This window comes from Mastigoproctus giganteus, chromosome 9 (assembly GCF_048544385.1).
Source record: "Mastigoproctus giganteus isolate SK-2022 chromosome 9, ASM4854438v1, whole genome shotgun sequence".
Lineage (NCBI taxonomy): Eukaryota > Metazoa > Arthropoda > Arachnida > Uropygi > Thelyphonidae > Mastigoproctus > Mastigoproctus giganteus.
In genome coordinates this window covers 67,600,179-67,615,488 of record NC_143583.1, presented here as the reverse complement: position 1 = coordinate 67,615,488, position 15,310 = coordinate 67,600,179, and the positions used below count along the sequence as shown (strand labels likewise).

Sequence of the window (15,310 nt, the reverse complement as noted above, 5' to 3'; positions counted from 1 at the left end):
TCTCTGGAATAGTCTCAGAACTCTGAATTATTCAGATAGTACAAAATAATGGAAAATTACATTTACTTTTATGTTAAATGGTAGTTAATAGCCAGAAGTCATCGCAAAGATAATCAAATTAACTGCTCATGTGGAGGCATAGTTTCTGTTATGCACTAAACCTTCTAAGGGCACAAAAGGTGATATTGTTCTACACGTTGGCACTAGTGATATTAAGAGTAGGAGACCGGCAGAATTACTTAACAAGTACAGGTCACTGTTGAAAAATAGCTGTGAATTAGGGTTGAATTTGAAAGTGTCTGCAATTCTGCTCAGACAAGATAGGAGGGAGTATATGATGATTTGTCATGTCGATCAATTCGGCCCTGGAAAGATTGTGCAAGGCTGAAGGGGTAGAATTTTTTTCAGCCTGATATGTACTTTTAACAGGAGAGACTTCTTCTACAGGGAATGGATACACTTAAATAGAAAGTGTGCAAGAATATTTGCCGATGCTATAGAGGCAGTGTTAGGTGGGTCGGAAAACTGCTAGCTTGGGGGGATACATGGACTAAAAGATTAACAGTAGCCACTGGCAGAGGCGAAAGTGATTCTTGCACTGCCTCTATTGGAATGAGCAGCAGCCTGGAAAACAAGTTGCAGGGTATTTCAGAGACTGCTGGGAGTCATTGAGGTTACAAGTAAACACATGGGTTGTGTTAGGGTAGCTAAGAATAGAAACAGGTGCATGTATACTTGCGTGTATACCAATGCTAGGAGTTTGGTAAATGAATTTGAGGTATTGCTCAAAACATCAAAGGCAGATATTGTTGGGATATCAGAGATGTGGTGTCACACAGATATAAAGAATGCAGAACTGGAATTTGGGGAGTACAATGTGTACAGGAAGGATAGACAGGACAGGATAGGATGGGAGGAGGGGTTATGCTATTAGTTAAGAAACACATAAAATTCAAGGAAGTGAAGCCAGTTGACATCGCTGGACAGTGCAGTGTTGAGTCAGTTTGGTGTGACATAAGCATTGGGAGATCAAAATTGAGAATAGAAGTGTGCTATAGGCCTAATGACTCTGATGAGTATAATAAGAAACTGTACAGGGAAATAGAGTGGGCCAGTAAATCAGAGAGTCTTATAATGGTGGATTTTAATTTCCCAGATATTGACTGGAATTTGTGGGTTGGTCACTCACACACTAGCAAGGCTTTTGTGGATTTATTGGATGATTGTTTTCTACATCAGCATGTTTGGGAGGCAACTAGAGGGAGGAATACTCTTGATCTGATTATAAGTAGTGATTCTTCATGCATTAAGAATCTGCCGATAAAGGAACCACTAGGTGGCAGTGATCACAGTGTGCTGAAGTGGGATTTACTCAAAGAGGTAACTACCATCAGGGGTAAAGGGAAGGGTTTTTGCTTTCATAAAGGCGACTATGGTGGTCTGAGACAGTATTTAAATTCTATAAGGTGGGACCAACTGAAGATGTTACCAACAGCAAATTAAAAATGGGAAACATTCAAAGAATTTATCTTGGAAGCTACTACATACCAACTTTACATACCAACTAATTGTCTTTACATTCCAACTAAGAAATATTGTTCAAGGTTTGGGCCTAAATCGATGTCAGATGAACTAATGAGATATATGCAGAGAAGAAAAATGCATGGGATACATATAAATTAATGGGTGACATGGAAGCCTATGATAGATATAAGCTTGTCTGTATCCAAGTCACAAAGGAGATTAGGCAGGCAAAGGCAGATTATGAGAAATCCTTGGCAAAGGATGCAAAGAAAAACAACAAAGAGTTCTTTACCTATGTAAACTCTAGAAGGAAAGGGATGAATCAGATTGGTCCACTGGATATTGATGGTTCAACTGCTGATGATCTTGTTCAGGTGGCTAACAAGCTAAATGAGTATTTTGCATCTACATTCACACATGAGGAGTTATTCAGGGAGGGTAATGCCAGAGGTGAAGTAAACTCTGGCAGTGAGCTAGATGATTTTGTAATAACTGAGAGGAAAGTGGAGGAGAAATTGTTGAAGATAAGCATAAAAAAGGCACTCGGGGTGGATGGGATCTATCCAGTTATATTAAAGGAGGCAGCAAAGGAAGTAAGCAAACCCTTAGCCATAATTATGAGAGCTTCTTTGGACTCAGGGGCGGTACCCATGGAACAGAGATGTGCAAATGTGACCCCAATTCACAAAGGAGGATCAAAGGAGGAACACAAGTAATTATAGACCTGTTAGTTTAACTTCTGTTCCAGAAAAGTAATGGAGGCACTGGTTAAAGAAGCACTGCAGGATCATCTAGATAAGACTTCAGTTATAGCTGGGACACAGCATGGTTTTGTTAAGGGAAAGTCTTGCCTGATCAATTTGATTGAATACTATGATGTGGTCACAAAGGAACTGGATGCAGGGAATAACTTTGATATTATATATTTGGATCTTAGAAAGGCTTTTGATACTGTTGCACATGGAAGACTGCTGAACAGATTGGAGCAGTGTGACATTGGAGGCACACTGCTGCTGGATAAAGGGATGACTGAGGCGGGGGAGAAGACAGAGAGTGGTAATCAATGGACACGGCTCATCATGGACTAATGTTATTATTAGTGGAGTCCCTCAGGGTTCAATATTGGGTCCATTGTTGTTTTCTGTATTTATAAATGATATTGATGATGGTATATCAAGCTTAATGTCCAAGTTTGCAGACGATACAAAGGTTGGCAGGGTTGTTAAGGACACTGCTGATGCTATTCTGCTGCAACAGGATCTGGATAGGTTGAGCAGATGGGCTGAGAGGTGGCAAATGTAGTTTAACATTGACAAATGTAATGTACTACATATGGGAAACAGTAACCCCAGAATAATGTATCAACTCTGTGGTACTACACTGACAGTGGTAGAGAACGAAAAGGACCTGGGGGTAATTGTGCAGGCAGATATGAAATTTTCTGAGCAGTGCAGACGGGCTGCAAGAGTAGCTTATGGTGTCATGTCAATGATATACAAGAATTTTTCTAGCAGGGATAAGGAGGTGATTATCCCCTTGTATAAGGCTACACCTTGAGTACTGTGTACAGGTCTGGAGGCCTCATTTCAAGAAGGATTTAGAACTGCTGGATAGAGTACAGAGAAGGCAACAAGATTAGTGAATGGAACAAAGGGTTGCTCTTACAAAGAAAGGCTTAAGTTTTGCAAATTACAGTGTCTGGAGACTAGGCACCTGCGAGGTGATCTGATTGAGGTGTATAAAGCCTTGAATGGTTTGAGCATGCTCAATGGTGATGGGATTCTTCCTCTTGCTCAGAATAATCACCTGAGAGGGCATAAATTAAAATTGAGAAAAGACAGATGTAGGTTAGATGTGCAGTTTGCCTTTAGCCAGCCAATGGGTAGTTGGTTGGTGGAAAAGACTTCCATTCCATGTTGTGGAAGTTGATAGCTTAAATAAATTTAAGGCTGAGCTGGACTGGTATTTGGAACGAACCGAGGGGTGAAATGGGAGTGGTTGTGTGTGTTTTTTTTTTTTTTTTTTGGCTGATGCTGCAGAACATGGCTTTCTTGCATCATATGCCTCTACTAATACTAATTATTCTTGCAAAGATTTCAATGCCTTTCTACTATAAAATTAGACTTTGAAGCTGGTTTCCAGAATACAAATTTAAATTTAATTAAAGTATATGGTTTTCAAGTTAATTGCATTGTTACTTTTATTATTGCTTTTGCAATATTATAGATTAAAATTAAGTGTTCATTATGTTTTCAGAAAATCCAAGCAAAGAATGAACAGAATGCATTGGCAGTCTGCAGTATGTTCGCTTGGATTTTCTGATTCATTTGAAAAAAAAAATCTCAATCTTTTGTCAGTCACTCTTTGGTTAATGCTTGGAAATTATAAAAACAATTCGTTTTAAGGAAGAAAGAGATGCAAAAATTGTGTGGTATGGACTCAGAAAGAGTAAAGAAAGAGAATTCCTGTGTGCAGATACAGGAATTCATTCTCCTTAGGCCACCGGTTATTGGAAGCACTGAAAAAAAAATAATAAATAAGATCCACATCTGTAACTAGTGGTATACTTTCTGATTGGAGCAGTGCTTGTTGTGTATAGTGCAATACTGAGAACTTATGGTGAAGTGCTTCCACAATGTGAGATCGAGGTCTTTAGTAGTAAACCCAGTTTGCTCAATACTACACATACAAACTGAGGCTATGCCCCACCTGTGCAGTAATGTTTTGTATAATATATGAATAAATGGAAGTTGTAAATAACTTCTCTTCATAATAATTTGCTGTTATTTTATCAGTTGTTACATTGTGATTAACAGTTTGCAAAATACTACCAATAACACATTAATAAAGGCGCTTCCGTAGCCAGGTGGGCAGGAGCAGCAGTGCGTAGCACATGCTTCTTGATTAGACTGAGGTTCGAGCCCATGACCACCAAATACAGGGGATGTGGAAAGGTCAGGGAATGACCACTGCATATCCCTGGAGCAATATGGCCTTAGTTGCTAATGCTCCTAAAAACCAAATAACAAACAATAACCTCTCTCCCTCCCTCACTTTCTTTCTTTTTTTTTTTTCCTCCTCCCCATTTATATATATACTATCATTGAATTATATTAAAATAAGTTAATTATAAAGTGAAAATAAATAATTAAATAATTAAGCATTCATTAGAGGCAGCGACAGGCAATTCCTCCATATGAAGCTGAAATGCATCCAATATTTTAAATTAAATAAAATAAAACATAAGCCAGTAGTATGGCAAAAACTGTAGAGCGAAAATTAACATAAAAATAACCCAAATAAACAAACGAATGAAAAACAAGAATATGTCTATTCTTGTTTTTCGTTCGTTTGTTTATTTGGGTTATTTTTATGTTAATTTTCGCTCTACAGTTTTTGCCATACTACTGGCTTATGTTTTATTTTATTTAATTTAAAATATTGGATATATATATATATATATATATATATATATATATATATATATATATATTATTATTCTTTTGTATTATCATTCTATTGTGGTTTAACTCGTCTTTGTTCTTCATTAATGTCATTGTTTTTCGCCATGATGGCTAATTAAACATTGTCCGTGCCGGTGTTTTTTACCTAAAGATATTATAGTTAATACATTACTGTATTAACAGCAAGAAAGAAATTAAATAAAACTACTATAATAGAATATTAAAAATAAAATGCGAATTGAACCATCATAATACAAAAGAATAATTATATATATATATTGGATATATTAGTTACTTCTGTTTCCAGATTTATTTCAAATTTATTTCATCAGTGTTTGTTCAGGTGCATTATGGCCTTTGTTGTCCTTGCGCCGTAAACCCTTAAGCAACAACAGTGTTTGTTCAATGGCATGCAAATAGTTGTAAAGATGGTGGCAGGTAATGACAGATTCTCACATGCAATTTCTATATTGAAAGCCATAAAAAAAGATCACTTCAGAAACTACTGCAATGAAAGTTTTGACTATTTTTAGGATGGTACCTTAAATATAGTCAAAAACTTACCTTTGATGACATTCTAATTCTCCAGTGGGGCAAAGACAACTTAGTTGATTTCAGTCCTTCTAAAACTCAGTCTTGCCTCATATCTTGCAAAAAGGATTTTTCTGCTCCTATGCTTACCTTTGGTGACACTCCGATTTCTAGGCAAAATGATATATCTCTTTTGGGGATTACCCTGACTTCTAATCTCTCTTGGCACAAGCACATTACAAATATTGCTTCCTCTGCATCTAAAAAACTTGGTTTTCTCTTTTGCTCTCAGCGTTACTTTTCTTCCAAACAGATGTTCACTCTGTACAAATTGCAAATCTGCCCTACCAGGAATATTGTTCTCACATCTGGGGCAGTGCCCCCAAAACCTCTCTCAGGCTTCTAGGCTCCATTCAAAAGAGGGCAATTAGGTTAATTAATGACTCCCCTCTAACAGAGTCTCTCCATTCACTGTCTCATAGACGTACTGTTTCTGCTGCATGCATTTTCTACAGATACTTCCATGGGCACTGTTCTTCTGAATTGGCTTCTATTATTCCTGCTATCTTTTAAAAGAGTCTGAACACGTGCCTCCAACATCCATTTACTGCCCAACTTCAAACTCACAGAACCAACTTTTCATCTTCCTTGTTTATTCATTCAGCTGCTGTTTTCTGGAACAACCTTCCTTCGTACGTATTTCCTGAAAATTAGTCTACAGAAGTTCAAGTCTGTCAACAAATATCTTCTTTCGTCTTCTCAAGCATGGTACGAAGTACTATAGGTTCTAACACCTCTCATATTTGGTATTTTCATAAAAAAAAAAAAAAAAAAATCTCTTACCAGGACATGGATCCATAAATTCTAAGCTGTTCCAGTTAGGTCTTATGAACACTAATTTATGCTCTTGTGGTGATGAAGCAGCATGGTTTCATATATTGAATCACTGCAATAATTATACTGATTCAAGAAATAGTACTTTCAAGCCCTACCATAATTCTCTACTGAAGTTTTCAACAGAAGGAAATTATTGCTTCCTGATAGTTCTACAACACAAATTCAAACTACAACTACAAGCTCTTCTGGACTTTAAAATCTCAGCTGCTTCACCACGTTATCATGATGCTCATATCTACTTGCTAAATGACCTGCCATGGTAGCTTTTTTTCTTGCCACAGTTTACTGGATGTTTCATGCTTAAGCATGACCATTTATTAAAATCCATCTGCTGATGTTCTGCTGTTTATATTGTCAAAGAATGGTGGTGTTCAGTAGTCTTCAGCGATATGTAGTCACAGTACAGGAAAGCTTCCCATTAGCCTCTTGTAAACTGTTTGTGTGTGTCATCAAAATTTGTTATACCCTGGCGTACAAGTCACCATGACATTGAATCAGTCCTGCTCGACTATTGCAGTTGTTTTGTCTCACCATAAGTCAATCAGATCTGGCTGACTTTGTTCCATATTGCCAGTTATTCATTTAGAAGCCATATAATTAGCTCCTCGCTAACAAGTTGCAATATGAGAAGGTGAGGAATGGACACAGATCCCAGATCCATTATCCTTTTTCTCTCTAATTGTATTTTTTGAAAATGGCAATCTGCTGTTAAGAAGTATATTATTTTTTTTTATTTGATAATTGTATGGCTCTCTATGTTGAAACTTCTTTGAAATTTATTTTTCTAGATTTAAATCACCCGTGGTGCTAGACTACTACAGGCTCAACAACATTTTGCTTTTGGGATTACTATATAGGGAAAAGAGTAGATGTGATCTGATGTTGGCTACTCATTCTCCCTATAAAATGTAGGTGCTCATCTACATTCTAAGCTGTTCCAGTTAGGTCTTATGAACACTAATTTATGCTCTTGTGGTGATGAAGCAGCATGGTTTCATATATTGAATCACTGCAATAATTATACTGATTCAAGAAATAGTTTATGGAATTTGGTGATAGGTTGTTCTGAAGATAATGAATCAGTTTTTATTGAAAACACATACTTTCAAGCCCTACCATAATTCTCTACTGAAGTTTTCAACAGAAGGAAATTTATCTAGATATTTTATCATGACTGGATTGCACTCTCAAGAGTACTAAAAAGAGGTACTCTGAAGTGGTACCAAAGTACTTCTTCAAATGGTAGGTTAAAAAATGTCCTTTCTTTAGTTATTGGTGACTGGTGAAGCTTTATAGAATCTGCTGCAAATTACATATGTATCAAAATATGTATGCAAACTAATTGTGATGGGCAATGACAATGAAGATTTTATCTGTCTTAGTCATCAATATTTATCCAGCATAATGGGTTATGTGTAATCTCATTCAAAATAAATACAGATCACTTTACAATTTCAAACTCTCAAGAAAAATAAAACCAGTGTGAAACTTGGTATATATCTTTTTATAAAAAAATACTACAAATACTTCTCTTAAAATTCAAACCCAGAAACTTAATTTGAAGAAGATATGAATGGAATTATTGCTGTCCTTGTAAATTGTCAGCTTTTAAAAATTTTAAGGCATGTGTAAACATGTTCAGTCATAGTTTAATGAAACTGCATCTATAATGCAGTTTTCACTAAACTATACTGTTAAAGCACAGCTAGATTACTTTTACTTGAAGTAATTCAATGTTTTATCCTTTTCTGGTTTTAGATGTGTTTGGAAATGTAAAGCCTTTTGACTTTGGTATATCTGCCCACATGCAACAAATGAGCTGTCAGCTGAATGGGTAAACAAGCCTGAAATGTAATGTAATACACTTATTATATAACTTGTTATTTTTAGTACTGGCTGCATTAACTAATTATTTTGTCAGTAGTTTGCCTGATGAAATGTTACTTTGAGTTTTAGGTTTCTGGAAGAATTCTGATCTAGTATAATATTTCCATTACTAAGAATTACTAAAATAATGGAATACAACCATCTACTACCTGAAATGATTTGAAAAAACACAATGGAATATATATATTTTTTGTCTTTAATTTACAGTTGTAGATTTGACTCTTGTGGACCTTCCTGGCTTGATAAAGAATCCAACTGAAGGACAACCAGCAGATATTGTTGAAGTGGTCAAAGATATGGTCTATTCTTATATAAAACCAAAAAATTGCCTTATCTTAGCAATTTCTCCTGCAAATCAAGATATTGCAACTTCAGATGCCTTAAAATGTGCCAGAGAAGTTGATCCAGATGGTAATATTATTTTAATTTTTCCCCGTTAAAAATTGTTACATTTTCATTGCAGTTGCTTTAGAGAAATATTTAGTATTAATAGCATTTGCCAAAATTTAAAACTATTAGTTAAGAAAATCAGCATTATTATTATCAGCCATATGGTGCAAGAAAGCCTGTGGCTTATGCTGCACCAGCCAAAAAAAAAATTTGAGAGAGAGAGAGAGAGAGAGAGAGAGAGAAAGAGAGAGAGAGAGAGAGAGATCGAGATCGAGATCAGAAGTTAAAGGGGATCACTAAGAAAGAGAAGAATGATGATATCCAGTGCTCAGGACCCTGGGCGTGCCAAGCCCGTACCATCAAAGGCGGATATTGTTGGGATAGCAGAGACGTGGTGTCACAAAGATATAAGGAATGCAGAACTGGAATTTGGGGAGTACAATGTGTACAGAAAGGATAGACAGGACAGAAAGGGAGGAGGTGTTATGCTGTTAATTAAGAAAAACATAAAATCAAAAGAAGTGCATCCAGTTGATATAGATGGACAGTGCACTGTTGAGTCAGTTTGGTGTGACATAAGCACTGCAAAAGCAAAGATAAGAGTAGGAGTGTGTTATAGGCCTAATGACTCGAATGAGTACAATGAACAATTGTACAGAGAAATAGAGTGGGCCAGTAAATCAGAATGTCTTATAATGGGGGATTTTAACTTCCCAGATATTGACTGGAACTTGTGGGTTGGTCACTCACACACTAGTCAGACTTTTGTGGATTTATTGGATGATTGTTTTCTGCAGCAGCATGTTCGAGAGGCAACCAGAGAAAGTAATACTCTTGATCTGGTTATCAGCAGTGATCATTCGTGTATTAAGAATTTGCAGATAAAGGAACCACTAGGTGGCAGTGATCACAGTGTGCTGAAGTGGGATTTACTCAAAGAGGTAACTACCGTTAGGGGTAAAGGAAAGGGTTTTTGCTTCCGTAAAGGGGAGTACAGTGGTCTCAGACAGTTTTTAAATTCTGTACAGTGGGATCGACTGACGATGTTACAAACAGTAAATTCTAAGTGGGAAGCATTCAAGGAATTAATCGTGGAAGCTACTAGACTTTTCATACCGATGAAGAAATATTGTTCAAGGTTTAGGCCTAAATGGTTATCAAATGAACTAATGAGACTCGTGACAGAGAAGAAAAATGCATGGGATGCATATAAATTATCAGGCGACGCAGAAGCCTGTAGCAGATATAAGCTAGTCTGTAATCAGGTCACAAAGGAGGTTCGGCAGGCAAAGGCGGATTACGAGAAATCTTTGGCAAAAGATGCTAAGAAAAACAGCAAGGATTTCTTTACTTATATAAACTCTAAAAGGAAGGGGCTGAATATGATTGGTCCACTTGACATCGATGGTTCGACTGTTGATGATCCTGCTCAGATAGCAAACAAACTGAATGAGTATTTTGCATCTACATTCACACGTGAGGAATCATTACAGTTTGAAAATGGAAGAAGGTTATCAAATTGTAGCAGTGTGCTTAATGATTTTGTAATAACTGAGAGCAAAGTGGAGGAGAAATTGTTGAAGTTAAACATAAGAAAGGCACCTGGGGCGGATGGGATCTATCCAGTTATATTAAAGGAGGCGGCAAAGCAACTAAGCAAACCCTTAGCCATAATTATGAGAGCATCCTTGGACTCAGGGGAGGTTCCCACGGACTGGAGATGTGCAAATGTATCCCCAATTCACAAAGGAGGTTCGAAGGGTGACACGAATAATTACAGACCAGTTAGTTTAACTTCTGTTCCGGGTAAAATAATGGAGTCACTGGTTAAAGATGCATTGCAGGATCATCTAGACAAGACTGCAGCAATAATTCAGACACAGCATGGGTTTGTTAAGGGAAAGTCTTGTCTGACAAATTTGATTGGTTATTATGATGTGGTCACAAAGGAACTGGATGCAAAAAATAATTTTGATATCATATACTTGGATTTCAGGAAAGCTTTTGACACTGTTGCGCATGGAAGACTACTGTACAAATTGGAGCAGAATGGTATTAAGGGTAAGTTGCTACAATGGATAAAAGGATGGTTAAGTGGGAGAAGACAGAGGGTGGTAATCAATGGGTGCTGCTCTTCGTGGACTAATGTTATTAGTGGAGTCCCACAGGGTTCGGTGTTGGGTCCACTGTTGTTTTGTATATTTATCAATGATATTGATGAAGGTATATCAGGCTTAATGTCGAAGTTTGCAGATGACACGAAGGTTGGCAGGGTTGTTAATGACAGTAATGGCAGTGTGCTACTGCAACAGGATCTAGATAATTTGGGCAGATGGGCTAAGAAGTGGCAACTGAAGTTTAACCTTGACAAATGCAAAGTACTGCATATGGGTAGAAGTAACCCCAGAGAAACGTACCAACTGTGTGGTACTACACTTAAGGTGGTAGAAAATGAAAAAGACCTGGGAGTAATTGTGCAGTCAGATATGAAGTTTTCTGAGCAATGTAGACAGGCTGCTAGGGCAGGTCATGGGGTTTTGTCAATGATATATAGGAATTTTGCTAGCAGGGAAAAGGAGGTGATTGTCCCTCTGTATAAGGCAATGGTCAGGCCACGCCTTGAGTACTGCGTACAGGTCTGGAGGCCTCATTTTAGGAAGGATGTAGATTTGCTTGAGCGTGTACAGAGAAGAGCAACACGATTGGTGAGGGGAATGAAGGGATCCTCTTACCAAGAGAGGCTTAAGTTCTGCAAATTGCAGTGGCTGGAGACTAGGCACCTGCGCGGTGATCTGATTGAGGTCTATAAGGCCTTGAATGGGTTGAGCACGCTGAATTCTGATGGGATCCTCCCACTTGTTCAGAATACGAACCTACGGGGACATAAGTTCAAATTAAGAAAGGATAGATGTAGAATAGATGTGCAGAAATTTGCCTTTAGCCAGCGGGTGGTTAATTGCTGGAACAAACTTCCATCTGTCGTTGTGGAAGTTGATAGGTTAAATAAATTTAAGGAGGAACTGGACAGGCAATTGGAGGGTATGGTGTGATTTTTTTTTTTTTTTTTTTTGGCTGATGCTGCATAAGCTCCTACACTTGCTTTCTTGCATCAAGTGCCACTACTACTACCACTACCAGATGTGAGCCCCTAGGGTTGAAATGATGACATACAATGTGTGACGAAAAAGGTTTCAGACACTAGCTGCAAAATGACTCTACTGGTGACGTATCATCAAAAGCTTGGATCCTGGTGTAATGTTTCCTTATTGGCTCTCCAAGCTCCTTATTTCCTTTCTTTTGTCTCCTCCCATGAACTCGGGGCTCCGTTGCAACCACAGCACCTGCATCACAAGATGTTGTGTCATCAGACACTACTGTAGTTAGTACAAAATTTGTCTGCTAGGTGGTAGCAGAATGCAGTGTCAAATAGTGCTATTCTGTGAAGCCAGTCATTTCCAGAAAAACAAATTTCCTGAAATTTGCAAAGAGCATTAGCATGATTCTGCTACCACCTTGTGTGTGTGTGTGTGTGCGTACAACCCTGAAACAAAAGGATAATCTTCACAATTGAAGAGTCTGAAATGGGACCAATGTGAACAGCATGTTTTTCTACACTAATGGAATTGGGTATTAGGAATTCTTCTTACAGGAAAAAACTGTAAATTAACACTTTTATAAAGATGCTCTGTAGTTTATTGGAAAGATGTACACTGGAGATTGGTTTTGTCATTACAACAGTGCTCCTTCTCACTGCTGTGATTATGCAAAAAAAAAGCCACATCACTGTTGACTCACTTCTACTTCAGATTTGACATTGTGTGAATTTTTTTTTTAAAAAAACTGAAGTTTACACTGAAGTGGAGGAGACTTAATGGCATCACTGCTGTTCAAAAACAGTTGCAAACTCAGTTTCCAGAACTGAAAACCTAGAACTTCTACAGATGCTTCCAATGATGTGATCACTGGACTTGCTGCTTTAGGTCAAATGGGAATTTCTTTTTTGAGTAACAACATGGAGTATTCAATGCAATGAATTAGACCATATATATCATGGGTGGTTGGGCACAAGCCTACAATTCTGTTTGAGGATGTTTTCCCTTATTTGGTTTTAAGGATACAGGTTAAGTCTGATTTCTTTTCAAAGCAGATTGCTTATACCAGCCTGTTTGTTTTATATTTTTTAGGACACCTTTAGGGAAAATTCACATTTGTTTCCATTTAATCTTTCTGAATTAGTCTGTTTTGCAAATATTTAGCTTTTTTCAGTTTTATTTAGTTGTTCCGATACTTGCCACCTGTAAGCATTGGCTCATCTGTGCTCATTAGTATCCATTCTGGTGGAAGGGAGTGGTAGTGCCTTTTGAGATTTTCTTCACTTTTGATTTAGCTATCTTCGATTTTGTCAGCCAAAATTGAAAGGGTGCTCTAATTATTTACTACAAATTTGAAAGTAAGGAGCAAAACAAGCTCATTTGGCAATAGATGTGTCTTGGAGGAACTGACAAATATATTTGAATGGCTATAGACTGCATAGAAGTTTCAGCTGTTTTAAATAATTTCTTTCACCTCTGAGTAGGTAGCTTTTTCTACTTGATAATTTGGAATTTGCATTTGTTCCTTCATGTTTCACATATTTTAGAGTAGGCTGGATAGTTACCCTTTGAAATTTGTGCATTGTGGAGGATGGTTGCATTACTACCTGATTCAACATGTTTCTTGGATTCACAGGTAAGACTGATTGCTTCACTTTGATATGTTGTCTTAGAAGGGCTACATTTCTTGCACTTACATCCCATAATAGGCAGCCAGGAAAGCCCATGGTGTTCTATTGATGATTTATTGAATGTTATCCTGTACAGATAGGGAGGTCATAATCCCACTGTATAAGGCAATTATAAGTTCCCATTTGAAATACTGTGTTCATGTATGGGGACTTCATCTGAAAAAAGACATTGAGCTTCTTGAAAGGGTCCAAAGAAAGGCAACTCAACTAGTGAGATCAGCAGAAGGACCACCATATGAAGAAATACTCCAATTATGTGGGTTACAGAGCTTGGTAACCAGGCACATCAGAAGTAACCTGATTGAGGTTTCTGAGAGGGATTAGTAAAATGAATGAAGGTGGAATTCTGTTATAAAGAATTCCAGAAGTTGGGGTCATAAAATCAAATTACAGATTAGATTGTAGGAAGTTTTGTAGCCAGTGAGTCATTGATTATTGAAACAAGTTGCTGTCACAGGTTGTTGAGACTGACAGTTTGAATAAATTCAAAGGTCAGCTAGTTACCTGTGCACTGAAGATGTGTACTAGTTACCTGTGTGAGGAGGGATGCATATAATTTGTATCTTATCTGCTTGGGTGGGATTTTTTTTTCCAGTGCAGCAAAAGCCCATGGCTTCTTTGAACTATATGGTAAATACTATTACCTACACGTGAGGGAGTTCAAGTTGAAGGTTGGTGGCAGGATAGATCTGCGAAAGCTTGCCTTTAGCCAGTGTATGGTTGATTGTTGGAATGGGCGTTCATCTTTTGTTGTGGAGGTAAATGAGTTTAATAAATTCAAGGAAGAACTAGACAAATTCTTGGAAGGTATGGATAGATGAACTGTGTAGGGGTTTTTTTTTTTTTTTTGGTGGATGTTATATAAGCTTGGTTTCTTGCATCATTTGCCATTACTACTATTTGAGAGTTGATAGCTTAAATAAATTCAAGGAAGAACTAGACAAAAACTATGGGAGGTGTTTCTTCTTTTTTTTTTTTTTTTTTGCTGATGCTGTATGAGCTTGCTTTCTTCCATCATTTGCCATTACTAATTCTAATGCTGTTTCTTACTACTTGTCATTTTATTAAGATTACTTCACACTTGTACTTCATCTCTTGATATTAAATAAATTTGGATGAAAGATTCCCTATTTTTATATGTATATGTAGAAGAATAATTGAAATTTATATTGAGGTAAATTTCTCTTATTCTTCTACAAGTATTGATATCAACGTAGAACATATTGAGCATCATAGCTCTGTTATATACTATCAGATTTTTAGATATATATATATATAGTTATTATAGTAAAAGCACAATAAGTACCATACAAATGCTGAACATGTATATGAACACAACAGTATACAGCTTGCAGTAGGCCATAAGGCCAAAATAACTTATAAAAACTAAAATAGCCCATGTAGGCTTACATGGCCAAACCCGAAATAAACATATAATTTGTAATAAAATATAAATATATAACACAATGATGATTATGTAGTTAACTATTGGTGTAGAGATACATTGAAAGGGACTTTTTCAAGGGCTAACCCTCTCAATATATCCTACCAATAATTAACGGAGCTATCTGTTTCTGATTGCGGTCTGCTTATTTAACAGTGGCCAAATCTTAACCTTAATTATGTTATAATTTAGTAGCAAACCAGCAAGATAACATTTAGCCCGACAGATACCTTCAAAATGAATATAAGGAAAAAGGCCAACTATAATTTTCAATTTGTTGTGGTATTATTTTTATATTTATACAAAAGCAAGCTATAGCTTACATAAGGAGAAAGGAAGTAGGGATGAGTATAGTAACAGTACCTCAGTTTCCCTCGAATTACTCTAATA

The 15,310-nt window shown here is 36.9% G+C and overlaps 1 protein-coding gene across 2 annotated transcripts in view; it reads left to right on the top strand.

Moving 5' to 3' along the window:
- The window catches only part of LOC150080415 (dynamin-1-like), a 209,363-nt gene that overhangs the window by 23,077 nt on the left and 170,976 nt on the right, over positions 1-15,310 (top strand). For both annotated transcript variants that reach the window (XM_090381422.1, XM_090381421.1), the window contains exon 5: positions 8,511-8,714. In XM_090381422.1, the coding sequence (XP_090237548.1) occupies positions 8,511-8,714 (204 nt within the window). The remainder of the gene's footprint in view (positions 1-8,510; positions 8,715-15,310) is intronic.